Source organism: Mustela lutreola, chromosome 2 (genome assembly GCF_030435805.1).
Source record: "Mustela lutreola isolate mMusLut2 chromosome 2, mMusLut2.pri, whole genome shotgun sequence".
Classification (NCBI taxonomy): domain Eukaryota; kingdom Metazoa; phylum Chordata; class Mammalia; order Carnivora; family Mustelidae; genus Mustela; species Mustela lutreola.
Window position 1 is genome coordinate 132,817,950 of NC_081291.1, and position 26,611 is coordinate 132,844,560.

A 26,611-nucleotide genomic window follows, 5' to 3' on the forward strand; every position below is an offset into this window, starting at 1 on the left:
GTGAATAATATCAAACTTCTAAGACAAGAGAGGCATTGCTAGAGATGTCTTGCTTTGAGATTTTTCAGATCCTCCCTGTGTAGATTTTTTCATAGCTATGAACAGACTATTCATAGATTCTGAATATCCCCAATTGTTATTAGTGTGGCCAGGAGATGATGTCACAAGATAATCGAAGTGTCCCTAGGAAGGTCCTCTCTGGGGTAACTCACTAGCAGATAATATTGCTGCTAGACTGATCATTTAAATATATTTAAATAGTCATTATAGCTCATGTTCATTATATTATTTGCAAGATTAGTATTAATGATTAATGAGCTGAAAATGTCATGGTGTTAGAATCACATTTGTCTTGAACAGATCAGGATTTCTAAGACGTTGACACTGACAACAAAATGAAGTCCCTATTAATTTGTATCAAGGGAAAACACAGTCAGTGTGTATGTAATATGCAAAACGAAGGTGGAGTCAAACAACCCTTCAAGTTGGCATTGAAGCCGTGAATAGCAGAAGGTCGGTTGGATGTTCACTGGAAGCCTACTGTAAGACTTGATGGGGTCACCGGAGACCGATGGAGGCAGGCCTGTTGTTTTTCATAAGCATTCAGTTGACAAGCAGATGTTTCTCCTCATTAAGACACCTAGCTTTGTGTCCATCACAGGTACAGAGCCTCAAAAGCTTTTCAGCGCTGGGAGGAGTCGCTCCACCTGCCCCAGCACCAACCAGGCTGCACTGGGAGCCCACTCCTTGGAGACCCTCACCAAGGGCAATAATGCTGTTGTGGGGCTCTGCTTCCTTGAAGCAAGAAAAACCACCGCAGAGACAGGTATAACATACATTCCCGTTCTGACTGTGGATTGATGTATTTGTAAAATGTGGGGGAAAGGGAGCAATGAAGACCATTTAATGTGTTCCTTTGTGGGTCTTGTAGAGCTTGACCCCATGTAGCTAACAGTCCATGTTGAGTCCCGGGAGGCCCCCCCAGCCACAGCACGTGAGGTTGGGGTTCAGAAGGGAGGGTCCAGGAGCAGGAGCCAGATTGGAACCCCCAGCGAATCAGTGCTGCACAGCTCAGGATCCGAGTAGAAGAAACGCTGGCAAACAGTTTGCTCTGGATGACAATCTGAGTTGCTGTGGCATAAAGAGGTTTGGTGGGATAGAGAGCACAGCAAGAATAGGGTCCAAATATACATGCCAAGGCTTAGGACTATATGCTCCAGAAGGATAGAGTCCCACTGTGCTGGAACCCACTATCAAAATGGGCTAGAAGAAAATAGTGAGAAACTTGGAGATGGGGGCAGTGGCAAAATTTGAAATAACTGCTGATCCTAGATGAAGAGAGCTGCTTGCTTTTTTCTTAATTTCCTCCCTTCTTCGCCCCCATCCTTCCTTCCTTCCTTCCTTACCTCCCTCCCTCCCTTCTCTTTCTTTTCTTTTTGTGTAATGGCTTGGGTTTCATTACCAGTTATGCTTACTTTCCAGAGTAAGTCAGGGTCCTGGTTAGTGCTTCTGCTGAGATGTATGCTAAGACTGGTGCCACCAGGTCACTTACTGTAGCCATTTGGCATTACATAGATGAAATAACCTTTTGCTTAATTTCCCCCTTGTTTTCAATAGTTATGTTAGCATGGTGTTGACGATGCCTGCATTTTCTCTAAATTAAAATATGGTTTTGAGAATAACGCATATTGTTTTACCTTTCATCTAAAAAATTGTGTTTTATAAATATTTTTTCTTAGTATGGACAATCTAGACGTGTAGGTGTTATGTGTATGAAAAGAACTAAACATATCCGAACCACATTTTCCATATTTACTTACCCACATTCAGTTTGCAGATAGAAGATCTGCATGATTTTTATATAAAAATTTTCAGCATTCAAAATCAATAAAGGTATACCCTTAAGAATTTAAGAAACCTTGTGGAGTATTTAGAATAGACTTTGAAACAGTTAGATTCTAAAACTTTGTATTTTCTAGAACTCCCTTCTATTCACAAAATGAACTATTATCCTGAAATTGCTCTCATTTCCTCTACACTAATTCTTCTTAATGTTATCAGTATTCCCAAATTGTTTCCACCGAAGCGGCTACAAGTCATTATTTCTGCCTTAAACAGATATGATTGTTAATTGGCAGTACATTTGTGAAGTAAATTGAAAGTCATCTACAGATTTATCAAATAATAATAGGAACTTGGCCACAGAAGAATAATTTAGGTAGAGTGCTTCTACAAAGCATATAAAAATAGAAAATGAAAAGGTGAGTTCTAGGCCTGTGAGCCAAAAAAGGGTTCCATAAGGGCTCCCAATGAATTCTTGATGAAAAATTAAAAAACAAGCCCATAAATAGAATCCTAAATGCATGATACTGTGTAGAGAAATTAACATCTATGCTGCTCTAACGACATATATGCAGCCAACTCCATGCGGGAGGAATTATACTTCTTTGGTGTATATGTATATAGGTTATTAAGAAAGATGGGTTAATGTAATTAGAATATTATCACAATATTGAAATTAATACTTGATAAATTTATTTGGAAGAACAAATTAATTCTATCTAACTTTAAAAAACCAATTATATTGAAATAATGAAGGAAAGGGAATTCAATGTAATGGAACATCTTGCATTTCCAATCTCATTTAATACTCAACACAAAACAGTAATGTTATCATGGCATTATCTCCATTTTATATTGGAGAAAGTCGAAGTGCTGGAAATTGCTATCCAGGCTGCCTATCGCTCCAATAGCCAAATGCTTTCCGCATGGCAAGCCACTGAAGACATTTTTTTCTGGTTTGTGTTGTTACATTTTCCTAATTAAGTCTTGTCTTACACGTTAGGAGGAGCTAACCTGGTGTCGTGTGGAGGATCTGGGTATGTCAGATTCTGGGACACATTTAAGAAGCAACTTCTGGCTGAATTTTTGGCTCATGGTGGAGTTGGATCCATTATTATGTCTACTGATAAGTCAAACCAATACCTCGCCACAGGAGGTCTGGATGGACAATTGAAAATCTGGGATATAGAAGTAAATTGACAGTATTCTCATATCCTTAGCATTGTTGATTGCCTTGTGCTGCAGATAACTAGGAATCTGGTCTTATCTATCTCCTGGATAAGGGAAGACATGATCAGTCTGAGTACTGTAAAGGAAACATTAACATGTATCAGGCAGAGAGATCTCTTAAATAATTTATGGGGAAATACAGACTGTTCTCAGTATGAAAATCTTCTCAAGCCTGGGGCATCTGCATGGCTTAGTCAGTTGAGCAACTGACTAAGCCAACTCTTGTTTCAGTTCATGCCATGATCTTATGGGCTGTGAGATCCAGACCCATGTCATCAGGCTCTGTGCTCCGTGGGGAGTCTGCTTGAGATTCTCTCTCTTCCTCTCCCTCTGCCCTTCTCTCCACTTGCACTCACGCACTCTCTCACTCTCAACTAAATAAATCATATATACACACATACAAATATATATACACACACATATACTTATACATGTGTGTATGTGTGTATGTATATGGGTGTATACGTATGGGTAATCAAGTCCCTCATCCAATTTAGGAATGCAGTATTGTCAGGAAGGTACTGAAGCATTGTTTGAGCATAACTAATTAGGATATACCTTATTCGAAATGAGACTGTAAACCCAATTTAAACAGAGTATTGGCCCTTCATCCAACATTATCATCATCTGAATTAGTTTGGGATTTTTGTGTCAGTGATTACCTGCTTGATTTTCTAATAATATTATAAAATCATATAATATGCAACTATCTACAAATGGTAAAATTCATCTCTCTCAAATAACTGACTTGACTGTTAACTCTTTCTGCTTTTCATTCTTCCCCTCCCCTCTTCCTTTCGTTCCACTTCTCAGCTCAGGCAAATCAGTTAGAAACATTTTTTGACACTTAGTACAATTTTTCTAAACTCTGTTATGATGAACTATTCTTTTGCATTTGGAGAACAGAGAATTTTTCCCAAATGTACTTTTTTTCATTTCTATATCAGACATTTTAAGAAAAAGTGTTATGTTGCTGCAATAATTTAATACTTGGACTTCTTAGAATTCTGGAATTTCTTTTCATTCAGGAATACTGTCTTAATTCCAGCAAGAGCAAAATAACACAGGCCCCAGCTCTGATACGATCATTCCGACCTCATGAAGACCAGATAAGTTCCTTAGAGATGTGTAAGATGGGTGGCCACTTACTGATTATCTCCTCATCTGCAGACGGCAGCATTTGTGTGACTGATGTCTGTGGTGCTCCTCTCTGGATCTTTGGTCAGGTAGAAATATTGCTTCTTTATTATTCTAGTATTTACTTGACATTTAGTATGAACTTGGGCTGATTTCTATTTGAGTCTCATCAGCTGTTAATGTTCATCAGTCATGAAAGATCTGACTTCCATTTCTGGAGCTGTAGCTCCAGGCATCTCTTATCTTGTTTACCATTAACCATGACAGTTCCATCAAGTGGAAGACTCTAGAGACATGGAAAGATGGAGGCTCTGTGCAGCTCAAAATGTTTCAGAATTTCTGAGAAAACCTTCTCTTTAAAACTCCTTCAGTTTCAACGTCTAGTAAAAACGCAGTATGGATATAATTACCATGTTATTCTTAAGCAGGTAAAGGACAATGACTGTCAAAGAATAATCAAATACAGAAAACTTTAGGAAAAATAAACCTCTTCCTGTCTGATTTATTCCTCACCAAATAGCAACAACTACTAACAGTTGCTGAGTTTTTCCTGTATGACTAGGACTCTGTTCTATGGTCTCCACATGAATTATCTCATGTAATCACAATTCCTCATCCCATGAGGGAGGAGCTCTTCATTATCGCCATTTTACAAATGGAAAACAGAGGCACAAAAGGTTTGAATCAACTCCTGAGCTCACAGAAGCTACCAAGTTGTAGAATTTAACTTTTGAATCAAGCTGGCTCATTTCAGAGCTTATGCTTTTAACCCTTCCTCCCATGAAACTAAGTTCCCATTTATACCTATTAAGACAAACAGAAGTAGGGGGCATGGTAGAAAGGAAATAGTCATTATCTCAGATTTATTTTATTTTTCCCATTTGTCCTCATGGGGACTCTGTTCTTGCTCCCTTTGGGACTTGAGGGACAAAATATCAGTTTGATGTGTTTCAGTCATTACTGTCGAGGCATAGTTGCATAAGGTCAGGCTGGTGGGATGAGGTTGGGCTGACACCTCACTTTCAGTCTGGCTGGTTGACTTGGTTCTATTTGGCAGACTTCATTTTTAGTCATGCCATGAGAAACAGCAACTGTCTTCATTTTGGAAGACGAAGATTGATGTTGTTCACTTTTGAATTGTTTTGATGATGTCAACCTGTTCTGAAAGACTTTTATACAACCCTACGGGACACAAATGGTGATGATAAATCAGAAAATAATCTGGGGTGGTGGGCCCATGTTTAGCCGGGTAATATGGGAATCTCCAGGTAGCACTCAAGAGCTGTACAGTCTCTTCTGCTCTGTAAATAAGGCAAGGGCTAGACTTTTCTCAGTTGGAAAAAAAGAGCCTCTGAGTGGTAACTCAAATGCGTGCACACGCATGTGCGTAGGTGTGTGGTGAATGAGGCAGAGGGCCATAGCTGGCATTCTGAGCACAAGATGAGTTGGAAAGATGCTTCTGTAAGTGAAGAAGTTAATGTAATGCTGAATTGCTGTATGGCCGTGCTTTTTGGGCTCTGGGGACTTGAAGTGGAGGTTAGAACAACAGGTAAAGAAAAAGTTTCATCAAGTGGCTGACATCTGGAAAGTAAGTTTCTTAGAGGAGACTGAGGCACGAAATCACAGCGCTCTAGGTGCGGGTGCCATATTGTGCCCGCCGCACAGTAGCTGCGGCTAAATTTTATTTTAATTAAGAAGCGTGTGCCTTTAAAACTGCTCATTTTTATGCCTTTGATATTTGTCCTTAGCTGTTTTATAAAGTCTTTGTATTTTGAACGATTCTAGACTCAAAAAGCCTGTGTGAAAATGGTTTGGTTTTCCCTCTATGTTCAAGGCAGGAAAAGAGCCCCCAGGGCTGGGGTAGTCTTAGTAAAGGCTGACAAACCTGGAGACAGCTGGGTTTTCCATTTTTTTTCCTGCTTGAAGTCCCCCAGCCAAGGACTCCCTTTGATTAAGCCGTCTTGAATATAGGTGCTGCTGGTCCTAGGGGTTGGGATTGGGGTGAGAGGAAGACAGAGGAGAGAGAAGGGAAGAGAATTAATAGATACTGGAAAATAGCAGTGGTGAATGTCCTTCTCATTGTTGTATAAGAAGAGACACTCATTTAGAGAAAGAACAGAAGGATATGGAAGGCAGATGGTGATACATAGATAAGAAGGAGAAGAGACCCAATTAGTAAACATCATTTGGATCAGAAAATTTTTGCTGAACAAACCTGATGTGTACAGTGCCTTGACTTCTGCCTTACATTTGAATGTTGTATTTGTTTAGTTGAATTAATTCTCATTTGGTAGTTATAAAAACAGGAGGAAATGCAGTAATGTATTTTAATTTCCTACATTAAGACTTAATTTTCCAATCACACGCAGTCTGATTGAAGTATTTAAAATGACGTGCCATGTGATTCCATATATTTCATGAATGAGGTTGTTTTTTTAAATAACTAAGCAATTTTTATAACATAGCTATGGATCTGAGGTTGGTTTTCAAGTTCGACTTTTTTAAAATTTAGAGTGTGGTATGTGTATTTCTGGAGTTGGGAAAATGGGGGTGGAGATAATTTATCTGTGGAGGTAGATAGCCTTGTCCCAGGAAACTGTCCGATGATTATGCTATCAATACATTAGTGATGTGTGCATGCATTCAGTGCTCCTCTTCACACACTGACCACAGTTGCATTAGGCAGGGTGTGGGCACTGGCACCTCTCCTCCTGGTACTGTGGGGGCCCATGTTGTGGGTTGTGCGTACTCACCCAGTGTTTCAATTATGATGTAGTTACTCATATTTAAATAGTAAAGATTTCATAGAAGATCCAGATTTCCTGCTTCTCTTGAAAAGGAGCATGCCAGTCCCTGAGAATAACTGTAAAATGGGTTCTCTCCAGTTCTCTGTAGTTCCTACCTCTCCCTATTGCCAGTAATCGCTAGGGCTGAACTTCCTTTGCTATTTATCACCTTATAGGAGGCTTGATTCATTCATCGCCTCCATCTTCCTGGGTCCTCTGTAGTCCCTTCTGACAAGATTAGCAGTTTATAGGCCAGTCAGATATCTTAGGGATGCCTGACTTCCTCATACCACACGGGCTGTATTCCCTCATCCATCCCTGTGTGTATGATGGGAATTGACATAAGACAAGGACATTGGTTCTGTATCTCAAATATAAAATAAAATGTCAATGAGAGCTTCTGCTAGGTATTAAGCATTGTAGTCAAAGAAAGTAGTTTATGAAAAATTAACTGATAATTTTTCAGCAAAAGTTATTTTTTAGTACACATATATCTTGCTATTCAAGATTTTAAAGTGGAAATATCAATTTTTTGTAGTTCATTATCTTTTCAGAGAATCTGTGTTTCTTATGACACTTACTACTTTCTACCTTTATTAAAGTTACATATATATGTCTCATCTCCCGTATAAAACTGTAAGGCCTTTGAAGAACCATGTTTCATTTTTTTTTTTTTTTTTTGGTATGTACCCAGGACTTCAATTAGTAGTATAGCACATAAATGTTCAAAAAAAATGTCATAAAAATAAAATAAGTCTCTTTTTCCAGGCAAAGCATGGGAAAATTGAAAACTGTTTTTCCCTTCCTAAAAGAGATACTAACTTAATGAAAAGTGAGATTCAAGAAGAAAGCAAAAGGGAAATTCCTCTACTTTCTAAGGAGGAATCATGTTTAGACCTACCAGAGCATTCTCTACTTGAAAAGAAAAACAAAGATGAAACCGCATGCAAGTAAGTAATTTTAAGTGTTACCTGGATGCCAACTGGAGTTCAGATAAGACCTAAAATGATTGGCCCAAACTTCTCTCTGTGATCCGTGGAACATGCAATGACTACTTCAAGGGTGTGTGTGGTGAGGGATAATTTATATTATTGGGGTTATTATATCTAGTTCAATTTCTTGCCTCCATTGAATTCTTTTTTTTTTTTTTTTAAGGTTTTATTTTTATTTGTCTGACAGAGAAACAGTGAGAGAGGGTACAAGCAGAGGGAGTAGGGGAGGGAGAAGCAGGCTTCTCACTGAGCAGAGAGCCTGATTTGGGGCTGGATCCCTGGACGCTGGGTTCATGATCTGAGCTGAAGACAGATACTTAATGATTAAGCCACCAGTGGGTGGCTTAATCCATTGAATTCTTGATCTCTATTAAGGATCTTCTAGTCCTCTGTTTCTGTTCCATCATCAACCCAATTGTTCAAATTAGCCCCTTTACTGAAAAACAATATAATCTCTGTATGTATGTATGTATGTATGTATGTATGAATGTATGTGTGTATCTATCTCAAAATGTACATCAGATTTACTCCTGGTTTTGGTAAGGTGTACAGTGGCTTATATGACAAAAGTTCAAAGAGGTTAACTTTGAATATTAGACATGACTCTCTTTTGAACTCTTCTTGTCTTTTCTTCATTGTGAATGAAGCTCTTTCCTTTCTTCATCCCACTCTTCTGGATCCCATTCTTCTATTCCTCTCTTTCTCTAATGCCAGGCAGTTTCAAAAGTTCTTTTCATTAACCTATGCTTTCATAATTTTTTAGTAGATGTTATTTGTTTATTTATTTGAGAAAGAGAGTGCACAAATTGGGAGTGGGATATAAGGGAGGAACAAGCAGAGTCTGTGCTGAGCACGGAAATCCACCTGGCTCAATCCCAGGACCCTGAGATCATGAACCAAGACGAAATCAAGAGTCCTGCATTTACCTGATTGAGCTTCCTGGGCTCCCCTCTCATAATTTCATCTTTTGTACTCAACAAATATTATTTATGAGGATGATTTTATTCATTGTATGTTCTTTGATATAAGTGAAACATGTTTATCATGTACATAGTATTACTTTTGGGGTTTATAGAAAAATTATTAATTTTAATTAATATTTAATGATATATTTAATAGTTAATACTATTAATATTTAATTAATTAAATATTATTAGCTAAACTGCGTTTATATTTAGGAGGTTTGATGGAAGTTTCTCTCGTGTCTGCACTCAGAGACATCTGCATCATGCAGATGCAAACATCTGCATTGCCTGTTTATAAATTCATACACCTTTGGCCAATCTCTTATGGCTCAACCCCGCTAACTGAGGTTACCTTTGGTGATACGCATTGGTGTTTTCCTGTTACAGTCCCTCTCAATGGCAGGCCTCTCCTCTTGCACAACTTCTGAGTCAACTTTGGCTTGGCTCATAAGAAGCTCACACATTCTTACCACACCAGCTGCCTGGTTGCCCTTCGTTCCCTACTCACATGATAGCAGATGTCAGAGCTTTTTGCCTGTAGACTTTTCCAGGTGTTGATGAGTCTTTGATCCATTCTGTCCTTCTAATGGTTACCCCAGGGGGGCATACACTAAACTCTGACTGGTTTCTGGGAGTGGAAGCTAGAACCCTAGGAGAAGCTTCCTTCCTCTCCCCAGGGCAGTGGGACACAATGCATACCTATAGCTCTCTCCTCTCTTACTGCATCTTCAGTCTGTTTCTATCCTAGAGTGTGGGTGGGCCTGATGTCAGCAGGTTGGTTGTAGAGCTATCTCCTTGTCCTGCCCAAGGAATCTAGCACCTCATTCAGAAATATACTTTTGCTTCTTAATTAATGAATTATTTTGCTTTCAGACTTTTTGAAACTCTGCTGACAGGGAGATAAAAGAAAAAAAAATCCCCCTTTAAACATCCTGTTACACTAAATTACACTTTGGTATTTGTTCTTCCATTTCCTTGAATTATGGCTTGCTGAAATGTCAAGTGGCATTTTACTTTCAGGCAGAAGGATGTTTTCAATTTAGAAATATAGCATGACCAATCCTGTACAATCATAGAATGCTGGGAATGGAAAGATTTTAGACACGATAAAAGGCCCCAACCCTGCCACCCAACTAAATTTAACAGATGAGGAACTAAAGTTACCCCAGGGTAACACAGATAGAGCATTGTTTCTCTTCCTGTCACACTCCTAGCAGAGTGAAGGCAAATATCATCACAGATTCTTGTTTAAGAGTATTTCAGTTAATAGACTAATTTCCTCTTCCTTATGACACACTTAATTATTCTTTTTTTAAAAAATCAGCTTTTCCTTTGAAATTTCCAGTAGTAAGAAGCAAAGTTGCCTCTATTCTGCATTTTTTCAAACAACGATACATCAAAAAATGCCTGTTATCTTTAAAATTTCTGCTTTATCTAATTTAGATGACTGGATTGAAATAATTTTAGGACTTTATGGTAAGCAGATAGTACAGAATAATGTCACTTTTGAATTACTGAACTAATTGGAAGAAGAAAGGCAAAAAATGTATCCTCAGAATTGGTTTGGCAGGTAAATCCTTCACTTTTCCCAGGAACAGGACCAGGGATCCTCTATGGAAAACATATCAGTGCAATGTAATTGTCAGCTGGAAAATGTCCTCCGTGGCCTCCATCCAATACTGAGGAGACTACAGATGATTTTCTGCATAAGAGAATATTATTCTCAAGGACGGCCCCATTCCTAATCAGATTAGTAAATACAAGGAGGAAATCATGCCAGTTTTGGTCCACTTGCAAAAATATCTTTAAAAATACATGAAAGAATTTAAGGGAACTGAAGAGAGAAAAGCACAGCTGGTACGTCTGTGGGCAGGTGGGGGTACGTTCAGAGGGAGGCAAAACAGTAAGAAAGATGGAGATGCAAAAAGGAAAAGCCCATAGAATGTGGAAGAAGCAGGAAAAATAAGGGGAAAAATCAGACACTTGAAAGCTACATTCTCATCTTAACTCCTAAGATCCTCTCTCTAGGATAAAGATCTTGGCATATATTATCTTCTGGCTTATACATAAATAACAGGTTTCCATAGCACTTAAGGTATTGTGTAATATTATGTGTGAGAAGTGGGTAGGTGGTAAAATGTCATTTTCAATTTAAGTCCTGGGGAGATGAAGACAAATATAGAATTTAAGAGAGTAATATAAAGTCCTAATGCTAACTTCACAGTTGATACAGAGAAACGGATTTTTTTTCCTTTCTTAGATTCTGCAAAAGTGAAAAAAAGGAAGAAATAAATGAAAGGGTAAAATAGGTGGATAAAGTAGGCAAAAATAGTAAAAACAAACAAACAGTGGACAAAGATTTTTCTTCCTTCATAGCAATGTTTGATTTCCGGACTCATACAAGACTATTCTTATCTAGAAAAGTTATAGATAAAATGAGTAGCTCAGACAGTATAACTTGAGAGTATTTCTTTACTGCAAAAAAACCCAAAAAAACCAAAGAAACATGTTCTTTAGAAGTTTTGGATGTACTAATAAGCAAGAAGCAAAAAGATGAAAAATCACCTGTTGCAAAACTTAGGTATTTCCAGTTCCAGGCAAATAAGCAAATAAACGTACATCTTATGAAAATGAAGAGTAGCATACATAGTTTATAACTTGTTATATCATACAAAAAATACACAGGGAGTCCTTTCCTGTGCAAATTAACAGAGGTGTCCACAGACCCCCACATCTGTAATGACACCCTAGGAACTTAGGAGTTTTGTAACCATTTCCTTTCTGTCAAGCATTTAGGCTTGACAAATGTTATCTGGGAAAACATTTCTTAAACACCTTTATGCTTACATATTAGAAGACCCAATGGCATTTTTCATTAAAATAAATCCTTCGAAAAGGAATTGTGGAGTCCAAAGATTCAAAGGCCTTTGGGTCATTGTGCTAAGTTGCTGTCCCCAGACCTGTGGGTTCCTCTACCACCACTGCATAGAAATGGCGACTGCCTCGGAACCAACACTGGATGTTGTCAAGTCCTAAAACTGTTGCCATGGTATCTCATTATTGTTTTCAGTTGAATTTTTTGATTATTTGTGAGAATGAACTTTTTTTCCCCACATGTTTATTAACCTTTAAGAATTTGATAATGAACTTGAAAGAAGCATTAGACTTGACTGATTCCCGTCACATCATTCAGAGAAGCACATTACGGATTCTTCTTGAATAATTCCTATGGGAGGCACTACCCATCTTAAAGAAGGCCTTCTCTGATACTGAACCAGTCTTTATTATAGAATGACTCTAAAGTTAAGTCAAATCTATTCACGCGTAGACCTCTGTCTCATTGACCTTCATTCTTATTCTAGGGCAGCAAAGAGCAAGACTACTCTACCTTCTGTTTCTAACACTTTTCACTTTGGCTGCCATTTCAAAAGTCGGGAAAGGGTTAATTATCAGAACCCAGGATAAAAGAATCAGATGGGAAATGAACGAAATTTCCCTTAGTTACTCAGTAAGTTTGTAAAGACAGAAGGCACACTTAAAATTGATGTCTCTTAGATATGAGAAATAATTATGATGTTCTAAATTCTTTATTATGGTTAAGAGGGAACTGATATTTAATATTGTTTATATGCTGTTGATTACCTAATTATCCTGCCGGTAGATCTTCTGTGAGAAATTAAATTAGAAAATTTATGGACAGCTATAAGAAAAAATACACAAAACATTAAAATCACATTTTAAATTAGGCCTTATATGACATAAAACACTTGGAGGATTGACAGTCTACTTTTGCCAAAAATCTGTGGCAATAATCATCCTTTGCCCATATAGAACAAATGAAAGTCTACACAATTTTTATTTATTTGTTTATTTATTTAAAAATTTTAAAAAAGATTTTAAAAATTTATTTCAAACAGAGAAAGATCACAAGTAAGCAGAGCAGCAGGCAGAGAGAGGGGGAGAAGCAGGCTCCCAGCTGAGCAGAGAGCCCTATGCGGGGCTCAGTCCCAGGACCCTGAAATCATGACCTGAGCCAAAGGCAGGGGCTTAACCCTCTGAGCCACCCAGGGGCCCCAAACGTCTACACAATTTTTAAAGCTTAAGTCTTAAAAATGCTAGTACAACAAATTATGATTTTTGAAGGTACCACATCTCCTTATTTTTTGTCTCATAATTTTGAGAGTTTCCAAGAGTGCTAGGGCTGGCCATAAGGGTGATGGAACTCCCTACTTTGAGTGGAACATATTTTCTTATTCTTGCTTAAAGTGCTAATAGGCAATACTTACTGAGCTCCTGCCATATTCCAGGCACTGCTCTAAAGTCTTTATGCGCTTAACTCATTTAATTGTCCCTGTAATCATTGGCAATGGTTATAATTATCCCCATCTCACAACGAGGAGAGAAGAAGTTAAGTGATTGGCCCATGGTCAACCCACCAGCAAGAGGGGAACCAGAGATCCCAAAGCAGGCTTTCTGGCTCCAGGGCCAGTACTCTTTGCCACCACTCCATACCACCTGCACAACAAGTATCATGTGACCGTATGGAAAAATCAGTAGTTGCTGAGTCAAGTGAGTGGTTTGTCAAGTGCCTGTTATGCTTAGGCCACTACTCCAGGTACTTTGCTTTCCTCTAATGCCTGGTAGGGTGCTTAGGGATTTGTCACATGTCATTCTTCCCTTTTATATCCTGAACCAAGAGATGGGAGATCAGGTAGAGCCTTTCTTTCTCATAGAATTGATGGCAAGGCTGCCAGAGCCCATAGTAGGCCCTCTTCTGGTGTCACCATGTAAGACCTTTTGGCCAAGTTTTAACTCTAAGCCCTTTATTACATTATTCTGCATTTTTATCTTCATCCATTAGGAATTTGGGGAACAGTCACCTCTTTCCAGTTGTGTGTGCATTTTCATAGTAACCAAGTCCTCCAAATGTCAGATGTCTACAGAAAGGAAGCAATAAGTTGGACTTTGAATATGAAGTTGATCTTGCTGGCTAGTGTTTCATAGAACTGCTCTGTGGTGAGAGCTTTGTCACTATGACTGTCCTTCCCCAGCAGTCATCTCTGTAGTACAGTTTAGTGTGATTCCCGGGAGAGTCTCTCCTACCTTATGCCTGCCCCTTTCCCTCTGGATTTAACTCTTTAGTGGAGAGAGGCAAGGTTGACTTAGTATCACTGGATGAGAGAGCCAGGAAGGAAATGGCCTAAAAGCAGGAAAGAGTTCAGAGTGTCTTGGGAAAATAAAGGTCTAGCATTATCTAGTCCAAAGGTAGACCTCCCTACTTCTAGGCCTCCCTCAACAGTTTGTACATCAGTTTATAACAATAATACTAATAATACTTTTCCGGGTGTGGGGGGGAGGAAATAGTATTAACCTAACCTGTACTACACTCTACCCTTCCTATACCCACCACCAAGTTCTTATTTTTACAGATTCTCTTACTATCTTAAAATAACTCTCTAAGAATGCCATCACAGTGGTTTTTCAAGCCCAGATAGTGGCCATATAATATGTCCTGATTCATGAGGGATTACATATTGTGAAGGAGCCAGTCCAGTGCACTTTGGGGGAAAAAATGCCAACTGCTTCAGGCTTTGGATAACAAAGATTCCCTTTTAAAAAAATCCATAGGGGCGCCTGGGTGGCTCAGTGAGTTAAGCCACTGCCTTTGGCTCAGGTCATGATCTCAGGGTTCTGGGATTGAGCCCTACATCGGGCTCTCTGCTCAGCAGGGAGCCTGCTTCCTCCTCTCTCTCTGCCTGCCTCTCTGCCTGCTTGTGATCTCTCTCTGTCAAATAAATAAATAAAATCTTTAAAAAAATCCATAATTCCAAATAATTAGTTTATATAGATATTTAACCCAATTAAAGAAATAGAGCTTAACTTCCATTGTCATCACCCCCGCCCCCATTAACTATAGGCTGTGCCTGAAAACCTGCTTCTAGATAGTAGTATACAGAAAGGAAGGGAAAGTAACTTTACAGGGCAGAAACTTGGCAAACACAACCTTGGCCAATGGTAAGGTTAACATCAACAGTGATAAGACAGGTTGATAGCATGTACCCTTGATAAGATATAATGAGAATAACATTCATCTCTGTTGACTTCCTCCCACCAACCCATAACCCCCATCTAACCCTAAGAAAAACATCAGATAAACACAAATAGAAGGGCATTCTACAAAATATCTGACAAGTATTCCTCAAAATTGTCAAGTTCATAAAAAACAAGGAAAGTCTAAGAAACTGTCATAGAGTAGAGGAAGCTAAGGAGTCAGAAATCTAAATATAATGTGATTTCTTGGGACAGAAAAAGGACATTAGGAAAAAATTAGGAAAATCCTAATAAAATATTGAGTTCAGTTAATAGTCATGTACCAAATTGGCTTCTTAGTTGTGATAACTGGTAATATAAGATGTTAACTAGAGGGATGGCTGGGTGAGGGATATATCAGGACTCTGTGCTATTCTATCTTCACAACTTTTCTGTAAATCTAAAACAACTCCAAAATGAAAAGTTTATTTATGTATAAAAAAAGCAATCAATAAATTGCTACTTAAAGCTATATAAATAATACACAATACTAACTTTGAGATACATAGACTTAATTTCACTTGTATTGATATTTTAAACTCTTGAATTTGGGAAATACAGTCCAAATAGAACAGAGGGAAAGGAGGGAAGGAAATGGACATTTATTGAATAGTGTTATTTATTAGGCCCATCGCCAAACAGCCACCCAACTCCTCTCCTTTGAAACCACAGTGAGTATCTCACTGTGTAGAGCAGGAAATTGGGGCTATGAGTATAGGAAACCTCTTGAAGTTCTCCAGCTACTCGGGAGGCAAGAGAACTGCGAATGAAATTTAGGGGGTGGGAGATCAGTCAGCAGGAGGGCTAGCAGATGCTAGGAAGGGAGGCAGCAGGGAGACGGCATGCCCCAGGGTTCCCAGTAATTGTGTGACAAATGGGTGTGTTTTCTGACCTGAAGCCTCCAAGAGACTAATAATGATCTTGGGCAATAAAATTTGTTACTGTTAAGGTAGAGGTCTATATAGTGAATGTTAAATGTAGTTGAGACCATTTCCTATTTTCTGACAGGAATTATGTACAACGATGTAATGATTTCACTTCCTCTGTTTTATTGATAACACTTTTTCCATGGATTCGAGCTGATCTAAAATTTCCTATAGATTCATAAGATAAGCCTCAAAAATACTGAACTTTTTTTGCATTTTTGGATACCATATGTGAAGAGCCAGGCCTCACACTGGGTACGTACCAGTGTGGATACATAGCTCCAATTAGCCCATATAATTTACACACAGGGCAAGAATAGTGTGTGCTTCTGTGAAATTTTCTTCTGTGTAATTTTTTTTCTCTGACCTTCCAGTTGCTATGGGAATCTTTGCTTCACTAGCCTATTGGCCTCTCTGGCTCCTACCCTTTTATCTCATTACCTGGGCTAGCAGCCATTTTATTCAAAGATATGACTTGATTAGTATAAACAAATGTCATCACTTAGGTCCACAGTATAGAGGGATTTTTTTTTTTTAACTTATTTTCTTTTGTCAAAGTAAGATACGTATTTAAAGCCTAAAAGTGCCTATTCATCCTTTGTGGTTGATATTTCATTTTATCATGTATTATTTTCTTCCAGTGTCAGACCATCAGAAGTCACAAATTCAGGTATAAAATATAAGGAACGAAATATCTTTATGGAAAAAACATGTAACCTTTACAATGGTAAAGTTATGCAAAAATCATCCAGTAAGTAATCACTCTTGACTTATTTTAATCGTGTTATTATTTTATAGATTGGTATGAATATGACAAATAGCTGCTTTGAGTGCCTGGAATGCTGGTATTCCTTAATAAATGGGAAGGGAAAATCCTGTGATCTCTGTTTGACAAAGGAGGAAAGTGAGCCTCAGAGACATCAATGATTTTTCCAAGGCTGCACAGCATATAAATGACAAGAGTAGAAGGTCTAAGCCAGAAAACACACATGAATTGTCCATTATAGTTTCCAGAATAGGGTTGGGACAGAACGTCAATTCTCTCCCATAAGTGTTTAAGAGATGAAAATAAATAAAAGCTCTTTTTGCTCTAAGAAGCCTGATATGAGCTTAGTTTGGGCTAACCAGAGAAAGAGTTATAAAAAAAGATAATTAAAAAAATTATCAGACTGAAGGGTATTGTTTAGAGGTATAGTAATAGGGACACCTGAGTGCCTCAGTCGGTTAAGCATCTGACTCTAGGCTTCAGCTCAGGTCATGATCTCAGGGTCATGAGATCCAGCCCTGAGTCAGGCTCAATGGGAATCTTCATGAGAATGTTCTTCCTCTGCCCCTCCACACACACACACACACACACACACACACACACACACTCTTTCTCTCTCTCTCTCAAATAAATGAATCTTTAAAAAGAGAAGTGTAGGGGCGCTTGGGTGGCTCAGTGGGTTAAAGCCTCTGCTTTCAGCTCAGGTCATGATCCTAGGGTCCTGGGACTGAGCCCTGCATCGGGCTCTCTGCTCAGCGGGGAGTCTGCTTCCTCCTCTCTCTCTGCCTGCCTCTCTGCCTACTTGTGATCTCTGTCTGTCAAATAAATAAATAAAATCTTTAGAAAAAAAACAGTGAGAGAGAGAGAAGTGTAGGGGCACCTGGGTGGTTCAATGGGTTAAGCCTCTGTCTTCGGCTCAGGTCATGATCTCAGGGTCCTGGGATTGAGCCCCAAGTCAGGCTCTCTGCTCAGCAGGAAGCCTGCTTCCATTCCTCTCTCTCTGCCTGCCTCTCTGCCTACTTGTGATCTCTGTCTGTCAAATGAATAAATAAAATCTTTAAAAAAATAAAAAGAGAAGTGTAGTGAGAATAATTTCCAAAACTCCATCATAGGAAAATATTTCACTCACTGCCAATCCTGTATAAATTTATGTCCAAGGGGTAGTGGTAATTTCATAGAAGAGATATGTTAATTTTAGAATTTCTACTGAAATTTTGCTGTCAAATGTACACCATTATTTAATATTTGGTGCACATTTATAATCTAACCTACTCCGTAGGTCTTTTTGTCAGGGTTACATGAGATAATATGTGTAAAGTACCTACAACAGTGCCTGGTATATTATGGAAGCTTGATCCAATTACTAATTACTTATATTACTGTTATTATTACTACTATACCTTGGAGCATGACCTTTGAAGTGAAACATAATTGAGCTTAAGTCCAAGGTCTATTATTTACTAGGTAGGCAAATTCAGGCAAGTTATTAAAGTATCCTGAGCTTCGATTTCCTCATCTGTTAGAAGGGCAGAATGACATTTTACAGGTTGTGGAGATTTCTCTTTTGGTTTGACATAACATGTTGATTGTTAAAGTATGTCCCATGGCTGGCATCATGAGCATCACCTGGAACTTAGAAATGTACAGCCCGGGGCCCCATCCCTATCCTACTAAACCAGCAATGGGAGGGATAGATAGCCGCTAATGCTTTAACAAACCCTTTAGGTGACTGTGAGGCCTGGTTGCGTTTGAGAACCTCGGACAGCACACGACTTGTCCCATAGCAAGTGCTGACTATGTTTTGGTTCATTTTCCTTAGATATTGAGCCACCACAATGACAAAAACACAGTTCCCACCTTTGCAGGACTAACAGTCAAACAAACCTAAAATCACATCTTGAGTGAAGCTTTTTCCATTTTACCCTGTAAAGCAAAAAGAAAACTTTTTCCCATTGTCCAAGACTTTGCTTTTATGTGCATGACTAAAGGAGCTTTCCTTTCCATCACCTCACTGTGTGCATCTTTAATACAATAGCACAGCTCTGGTTTACACGTTAGCAAAATTAAAAAGTACCTGCAAATTCAAAATTTCAGGTATGTTGTAAAACGCTAAAAACAAGATTCCATCTTACAAAAGATGCAGTTTCCTGGTAGATAAAAGAGAAACTGGAGCTTTCCCAAAACTGCAGAATACACAGTTTCAAGGGAAAATAGCAAAAGAACACAAAGAATAAACAAAAGGGGAGCCTCAAGTTCCTTTTGGTCCCTTTGAATCAAAGGGCCGCGGATTTATCATGTTTATAAGGTTTGCTGATCGCTGCAGCTGTAGCAGCTGAGTAACAGGAAGGTTAGATTTTCAGAAGTTAACTTGGAAATGAGCTAGCTCCTTCAGAGGAACTAATGACACTGTATTTTGTTCCTAGCCTCCCCTAAAACCTGCTGTTACGAAGGTGCAGGTGCGTTTAGGTCGTTAAGCATCGGAGCCCTGAAAGAACTGCCCGAAGTGAAGAAACCAGCTTTTCTTCTGGACCCGGAGAAATACTTTAGGGAAAAGCCAGAGGAGGAGCGTTCCCAAATTCCAGAGCCTCCATCGCTCTCTGAAAGTAAGTCCTCAGCCGCCATTCCCTTCAGGATTCTCTCCCCATTACATTCAACCACTCAAAAAAAACAAAACAAAAAAAAAAACCAGTCGGAGAGCATGGAAGTAACATGTTTGCCTTGTAGGTTGCCGTGAAAGGAAGCGTGGTTTGACTGTTAAGATTTATAGCTCAGCTGCTGATCTGTGCTCTCAAAAAGGGCAGCCAAATCAAATAAATAAAATCTTAAAAAAAAAAAAAAAAGGGCAGCCAACAGGCTGGGATACATTAAAAGAATATTTTTATTTTGTCACTTTTCTGAAGTCAGAATGCTATGAATATATATTACGAGCCTGCCCTGGATGAGACCCCCTTCCCCCAGATAATCTCCATTTTCAAAACCGATACCAGAGACAGAGCTATCCTAAGGCTGCTTGAGAACAGAGTCTCTGACGATCTGGTTTTTGTTCTTTGCGGATGGAATACTATAAATAGAGGCTACTTAATGCACATTGTATTAGAGACTTCCAGCTGCAGTGCTGGGCTTAGATAACGAAAGGACAAGAAAGCTTCTCTCAGAAAAATAGAAGTGCACGATCTCTGAAGATTCAGGAACAAGGTGTGCAAAAGAATGCTCTCTTTTTCAGATGGTTAGAGCCTTCCAAGTTGCTAGGAATTTGAAGAACAGTTTCTGTGCAGAAATCCTACCTGCAATGGAGAGGCCCTAAGGGGGTGCAGGAAACCCAACCTGAATCTCAGTGACGCACTCAGAGAGCATATGGACACTGCAGGGAACTCATTTAAAATAATTAATGAAAAGCGCATATTTCCAACTTGTCACAGTCAAAAGATCAGAACTAAACTCGAACCATCTGAGATCTGTGGTTTCTAAACTTTTCAAATCCTCTGAGATGAGAGGTCAGCATCATCCTTGAGACAGGATAACCCTTGTAGGAGGGAGGCATTTCTCTATGTCCACACTGGAGGACGTTTTAGCCGCTTGTCTTCACTGGATTCCCTATGGGAAAGAAGAACAGCTGGTCAACTTTTTTTTTGGAAATTCCACTTGTGTGCACAGTACAGCTGTCATTCCTCATTGCCATAGTTTCCAGTCTAATTATTATCAGCTTCCTTTTGCCTTTACTCAAGAGTTTTTCTTTTCTAAACTTATAATCATTTATCTGGTCTCTCGAGGTTCATCTAATGTTTTCTGCTCATTTCTTTTAAAACCATGAATCCGTAAACTTCAGGGCTCTACATAACCATTTGTGCATCTGACAGGGCTTTCAGTCTATCACCCTGTACCTCCCTAATCTCAGGAGGATTCATTTTTTAAGAACAAACACAAGAGGTACTTATCCTCTTGAGTCACAGACAGTACTTATCCTCTTGAGTCACAGACAGAAGAGAATCTGGGGAACAGACAGTAAGAAAAGATCCACAGAACAAGGACAAAGTGTAAAGACAGTAGAGACCTAGGAGTGCCTGGGTGGCTCAGTCGGTTGAGTGTCTGCCTTTAGCTCAGGTCGTGATCTCGGGCGGGGTCCTGGGATGGAGCCCCTTGTCAGACTCTCTGCTCAGGGGGGAGCCTGCTTCTTCCTCTCCCTCTGCCCCTCCCCATCCCTTTCTTTCTTTCTCTTTTAAATGAATAAAATCTGGAAAAAAAAAAAAAGACAGTAGAGACATAGGACATTTACAGGGGAGGGAACCAAGATGGAGCAATCAGAACTGAGGGAAGAGGAATAGAAGACAGGGAGTATGCAAAAGCTGGGGAGCAAGAAAGAGGGAGAGATCAACAGTGAGGGCAGCAAACACCTCTACTCACAGTGCAAGCTCCCGCACTCCTGTGAGGAGCCTTGTACAGTCTGCAGCAGGAGAATTCTTCTCTATGGGTAGGTGGATGTGTGTGGGGGAGGTGGGGGGTAGATGGCTGAATAGTCATACCTAAAATACTGTAATACATTTTCAAAGAAGTTTTTTTTCTCTCCTGGAATTTTGCAATATAATTTTTTCCTGTAATTTCCACAGTAATTTTTTTTTAAGATTTTATTTGTTTATTTGACAGACACATCACAAGTAGGCAGAGAGGCAGGCAGAGAAAGAGGAGGAGGGAGGCTCCCTGCTGAGCAGAGAGCCAGATGCGGGGCTCGATCCCGGGACCCTGAGATCATGATCTGAGCTGAAGGCAGAGGCTTAAACCACTGAGCCACCCGGGTGCCCCACAGTTTTTTGTTTGTTTGTTTGTTTTTAAAGATGTTTTACTTCCTTTTTAAAAATTTTCTTCTTCAGCTTTTTATCCTTTGCTCTCTTTTCAGTATTTCCAGTTACCTGCCTTCTCTGCAAATGAAAATAGTTCTTTTTTTCTTAAAGTTCCATCAATGTCAGGGAGAGACAGATGCAGACTTTTAGGACAATGGAATGCATGACATGTGACACCATGTTCTGTGGACACACCGAGGGAGAAGCCAGACCAGCTGTGGCTGGGGCATAAGAAGCAGTGCCGAGTGGCGGTCACACACTTAGGAAGGGTAGGAGTTCACAGGGTGAAGGAGGAGGAAAAGAAGTCAAGATCAAGGAAATAGTGTAAGGAAAGGCATATCAGGGAGGAAGTAGGACAGAAATCTACGTGATTTCAAGGTGGTTTCATTGGGAGACATTAGGTAAGTGAGTCTGACACACATGAGTAGAGTTTAGAATATGTTGAGTTTGAGGTACTGGTGTGCTTTTTAGAAATCAAGGACTTGAGGATGACAGAGGACTGTAACAGGCTTTGTATGATATCCTATCGTGCTCAACTAGCAGATACTGCAATAATGTTTGCTCACTTATGTGTTTAGCCTTTCCTTTTTTTTTTTTCTTTTTTAAGATTTATTTATTTATTTGAGAGAGAGAGAGCATGAGCAGGGAGAGCAGCAAAGAGAGAAGGAGACGCTGACTCCCAGCTAAGCAAGGAGCCTGATGAGGGGCTCGATCCCTGGATGTCAGGATCATGACCTGAGATGAAGGCAAAAAAAAGCCTAACCATCTGAGCCACCCAGGTGCCCCTATCTTTAGCCTTTTCTGAGGTAGATACTGAATGCATCTGTGCACAGGCTGGTCTCCGTGCTGGACGCGGGAGATAAAGATTTAGCATGTAAGAGGCCCAGGCTTCAGAGATCTTGAAGACTAGTTGGCAAAATAGGTAAGGAAATGAATAATTACGTTTTACACCAAGGGCTGTGATAAAGATATGCACTGGCTTCCATGGGACCACATAGAGATTCATAGATTTTTTTTTGGAGAAATCTGGTTAAATCAAGCTAGACACCAAAAGTCAGGAAAGAAAAAAAGGGGAATGATATTTCTGACAAAGGAGTAGCTTATGCAAATGAAAGGTAGTATGAGTAAGGAGTGCTAAGTGAGCTACACATAGTTCCAAATGGTTGGTTCTAGAAGGGGCATGGCAGAATTAAGGCTAGATAGGTAAATGAGGGCCAGATCATGGAGCACCTACTGTACTATGCTGAAGACCTTCGCATTTATTTTATCAGAAAGGAGGGCCCATTGGAATGTTTTAGTCAAGTATTTTGAATTATTCCATTTCATCACTTCTATTAATTCTTCTGTTTTTGTATCTCTTTGTATGACTCTTTTAGTGATTTCTCCAGTTTACAATACTCTATTCTGTTCTCTTTATTCCTTCTTGTAACAGTAGGCTTCTACTGAGATTATTTTTCTTCAGCCTGAAGAATGTCCTGTTGTATTTCTTATAATGTGGATCGGCTGGTGAGTAATTTCCCCAGCTTTTATGTGTCTGAAAAATGCACTTGTTTCATTTTGGTTTTGGAAGGATATTGTCACTGGGTTTAAAACTCTAAAGAGTAGTGTTGGGCTTTTGTTGTTGTTGTTGTTGTTGCTCTTTTCCCTTTCTGCTTTTTAAAGATCGTGTCCCATTGTTTCCTTGCTCCCATAATTCCTGTTTAAAATTCAGCTCTTGGGGCAACTGGGTGGCTCAGTGGGTTAAAGCCTCTCCCTTCAGCTCAGGTCATGATCCTGGGGTCCTGGGATTGAGCCCCTCATCAGGCTCTCTGCTTGGCAGAGAGTCTGCTCCCCCCCCCTACTTGTAATCTGTCTGTCAAATAAATAAATAAAATCTTTAAAAGAAAAAAAATAAAATTCAGCTCTTAATATTATTGTGGCTTCTTTGAATGTAATACCTTCTTCTTTTTTTAAAATCTGGCTTCTTTAAAGATTTTTTTCTTTATCTTTCTTTTTGAGCAGTTTGATCATGATGGATATAAATATACATTTCTCAGTCTTTATATTGTTTGGGGTTGATAGGAATTCTCAATTAAATCTTTTTTTCAATTTTGGACAATTCTCAGCCATTATCATTTTGAATATTGTTTCTAATTCTAAATCTTCTGTCCTTCTGGGATTGCAAATTTGCATATGTTAGACATTCTTTATGTCATAAATATAAATGTTTCTTACATTCTTCTCTTCTGTCCATTTTATTTTCTTCCCTGGGCTTTATTTTGGGTACTTTATATTGACTAGTCTTTGCTTTGCATTCAGTAATCCTGTCTTTGCCTATTTGCTCTTAAACTCATGTGGTCAGTTCCCAATTTCAGATTTCACATACACATTTTCTTCAGTTCTGGGATGCCATTTGAAACCCTTTTTATGTAGATTCTAATTCTCAGTTGAAATTACTCATGTTTTCATCCATGTTGTCAAAATTTCTTGTTTTAATACATTTATAACAGAAATTCCAAAGCTTTGGCTTGTTAATATCAATATCTGAATGATCTTGGGATCTGGTTCTATATTGTCTATTTTTTCCTTATGGTTTTCCTTCTCCTTTGCAAGTCTTATAATTTTTGTACATTTTTAAAAATTGTATGACAGAAATTACGTATGTCTGATCTATAGATACTAAAATTAATGTTATTTTCTCCCAGAGATAGTTTACCTTTTCCTTAATTGGGCAGAGAACCTGAAGGGCAGATCATATTAATTCAATTAGGAATTGAGCTCGGTCAGTGCTTGGTTAAAGCTTTAGTTAGATTTAGTCCATTTCTGATTTCAAATGTCTGTTTTAAGCTTCTTCTTTTATTGGTATATTGTCTCCTAAGTACTGCAAGTTTACAGGGAATATTACTTTGCTTCTCCAGTCCAATCCACAGTCTCTATCATCCTAGCATTCAGAAAACATCTATAGGGATTACTAGCCATAATTATGGAGTTTCTCTAGATTCCAGCATATCACACCAACCCACAGTCGTCAAAACTCTTTTGATTTTACATCCCCTGAGAAAGGTCTCTTTGTCTATGGCAATCCTGTTCCTTAGCAATACCCAGACACAATAAATCCTCAGAGGGAAGAAAATATTTGGCAATCTTAGCCCATCTAAGAAGGGTTCTGCCAGCTCCAGAATTTTAATTTGATAATCTTTGCTTCTACCACCCTCTGATAGATTTTAAAATATTAATTTCTGTAATTTACCTTTTTTTGTTTGTTTTTCTGTCTGGTGCAGTGAGAAGGATGACATACCACTACCTATTAAATCCTATCCAAATTATAAGTGGACATTACAAAAACTCAAGGAAACCCAAGAAAAATATATAAAAAAATAATAATGCATCATAATAAGTTTTTGAAAGTAGTGATAAAGAAAAGCCTCAGTAATCACTAGAGAACCAAAAGGAGGAAGAATAAAGGCAAGAATGATAGCCTACATCTGACCAGAAACCATGTCACCCAGAATACATTGGAGAAACCATTTTTAAAGTAATGAAGGAAGGTGGGGGGTGGGGTGGGAAGAACATCCCAACCTAAAATTTTTTACTCAGCAAAAAATATTCTTCAAAAGTAAAGGTGAAATGAACTCTTAAAAAAAATTCCTGTCCAAAACCAAAATTTCTATTGAGGGGCACCTGGGTGGCTCAGTTGGTTGAGTGGCTGCCTTCAGCTCAGGTCATGATCCCAGAGTCCCGGAATGGATTTCTGCATCGGGGTCCCAACTCCATAGGGAGTCTGCTTCTCCCTCTGACCTTCTACCCTCTTATGCTCTCTCCCAAATAAAAAAAAATTTTTTTTTCTATTGAAGTGTTTAAAACAGGAAACTGATATGACCAGTTTTAGAAAGCTTTTTGGAAACTGTGTAATAAATGCTTTGTAATGGGACTGGACGGAAGGCTGCATATTATAGTACTGGGAGCTAGTTGTTTGCAGCTGGCGCTCTGCTTTAGAATCCTTACTTTGACTTCCACTAGTTGTTTATGGACAAATTACATAAGCATCTAAGTCTCAGCTCTCTCATGTATAAAATGGGGCTAACCATGCCTGATTTTGAAGTTGTATGCTACAGCTGACTTTAGCACAGTGACTAGTACATAACTAAACACTCATGAAATGGTATGTGTTATTATTTTGAAGATAAGGAGACCCTAGAAAGGAAATAGCAAATTTGAAAAATGTTAAGGAGATTGAATTTAAAGGGTTATGTGCCTCGATGAGATGTGAACACATGTATGACTCAGGTTTCTAGCTAGGAAAACTATGTCCAAAAAGGGAGACTATTATTAAGAGAGGAAATATAAGAGAAGAAGATGGTTTAGAGATGGTTTTTAATATACGTTGAGGTGGAGGTGCTTGTGGGACATCAACCGAGAAAAACTCACACTTTTCCAAGAAACTGACTATAGTAGGAAAGAAGGGCAGTAACTGAAGAGCAAGTATAGACATGTTTCAGAGTTTATGTTCTTGTTATGTTCACTTTCTTGTTCTGATTTTAGCTGTAATATATGGGTGTTATAGAAAATTGGCTAGTAGAAAGTAAAGAGAACTCTAAAGAACACAGGAATATCAGATCTAAAGAACAGCTACTGCACCCTCAAACCTGAGGGAGACTGAGGAAGATGCCCCTCCCAGCCAGGGCGGTCACCCAGACCCCACGGGAGAGGGCTCGCCCGTGTCTCACTGGATGGGGAGGTGGCAGAGCAGCCGCAGGCAGAACTGCCGATATTCTACTCTCGGGTGACATGGGAAGCCATCCACAGGGAAGGGCTGCCTCTCTGAACTCACTACAAAGCCACCAAAAGAGTACAGGGGAGGCTGTTCACAGGGAGGAGTCATACTGGCAGACATCCACTTCCCTCTTGGGGTAAGCAGGAAAGCATTCACCAGGCAGTGCCAGGCAGGTGACAAGAAGGCTGCTAGTTCTGGGCTCTGGGATCGCCATGCTTGTACAATGGGCGTCTGGAGCTGGGAAAGCCTCTGTGTGGACGTGGTCCTGGGGGAAATCATGCTAAGTGCT

At 39.2% G+C, this 26,611-nt stretch overlaps 1 protein-coding gene across 4 annotated transcripts in view; it reads left to right on the forward strand.

Moving 5' to 3' along the window:
- The window catches only part of WDR49 (WD repeat domain 49), a 129,961-nt gene that overhangs the window by 91,611 nt on the left and 11,739 nt on the right, over positions 1-26,611 (forward strand). For all 4 annotated transcript variants that reach the window (XM_059163575.1, XM_059163577.1, XM_059163578.1 and 1 more), the window contains 6 exons: positions 662-826; positions 2,846-3,033; positions 4,101-4,298; positions 7,764-7,945; positions 16,610-16,719; positions 19,158-19,337. In XM_059163575.1, the coding sequence (XP_059019558.1) occupies positions 662-826; positions 2,846-3,033; positions 4,101-4,298; positions 7,764-7,945; positions 16,610-16,719; positions 19,158-19,337 (1,023 nt within the window). The remainder of the gene's footprint in view (positions 1-661; positions 827-2,845; positions 3,034-4,100; positions 4,299-7,763; positions 7,946-16,609; positions 16,720-19,157; positions 19,338-26,611) is intronic.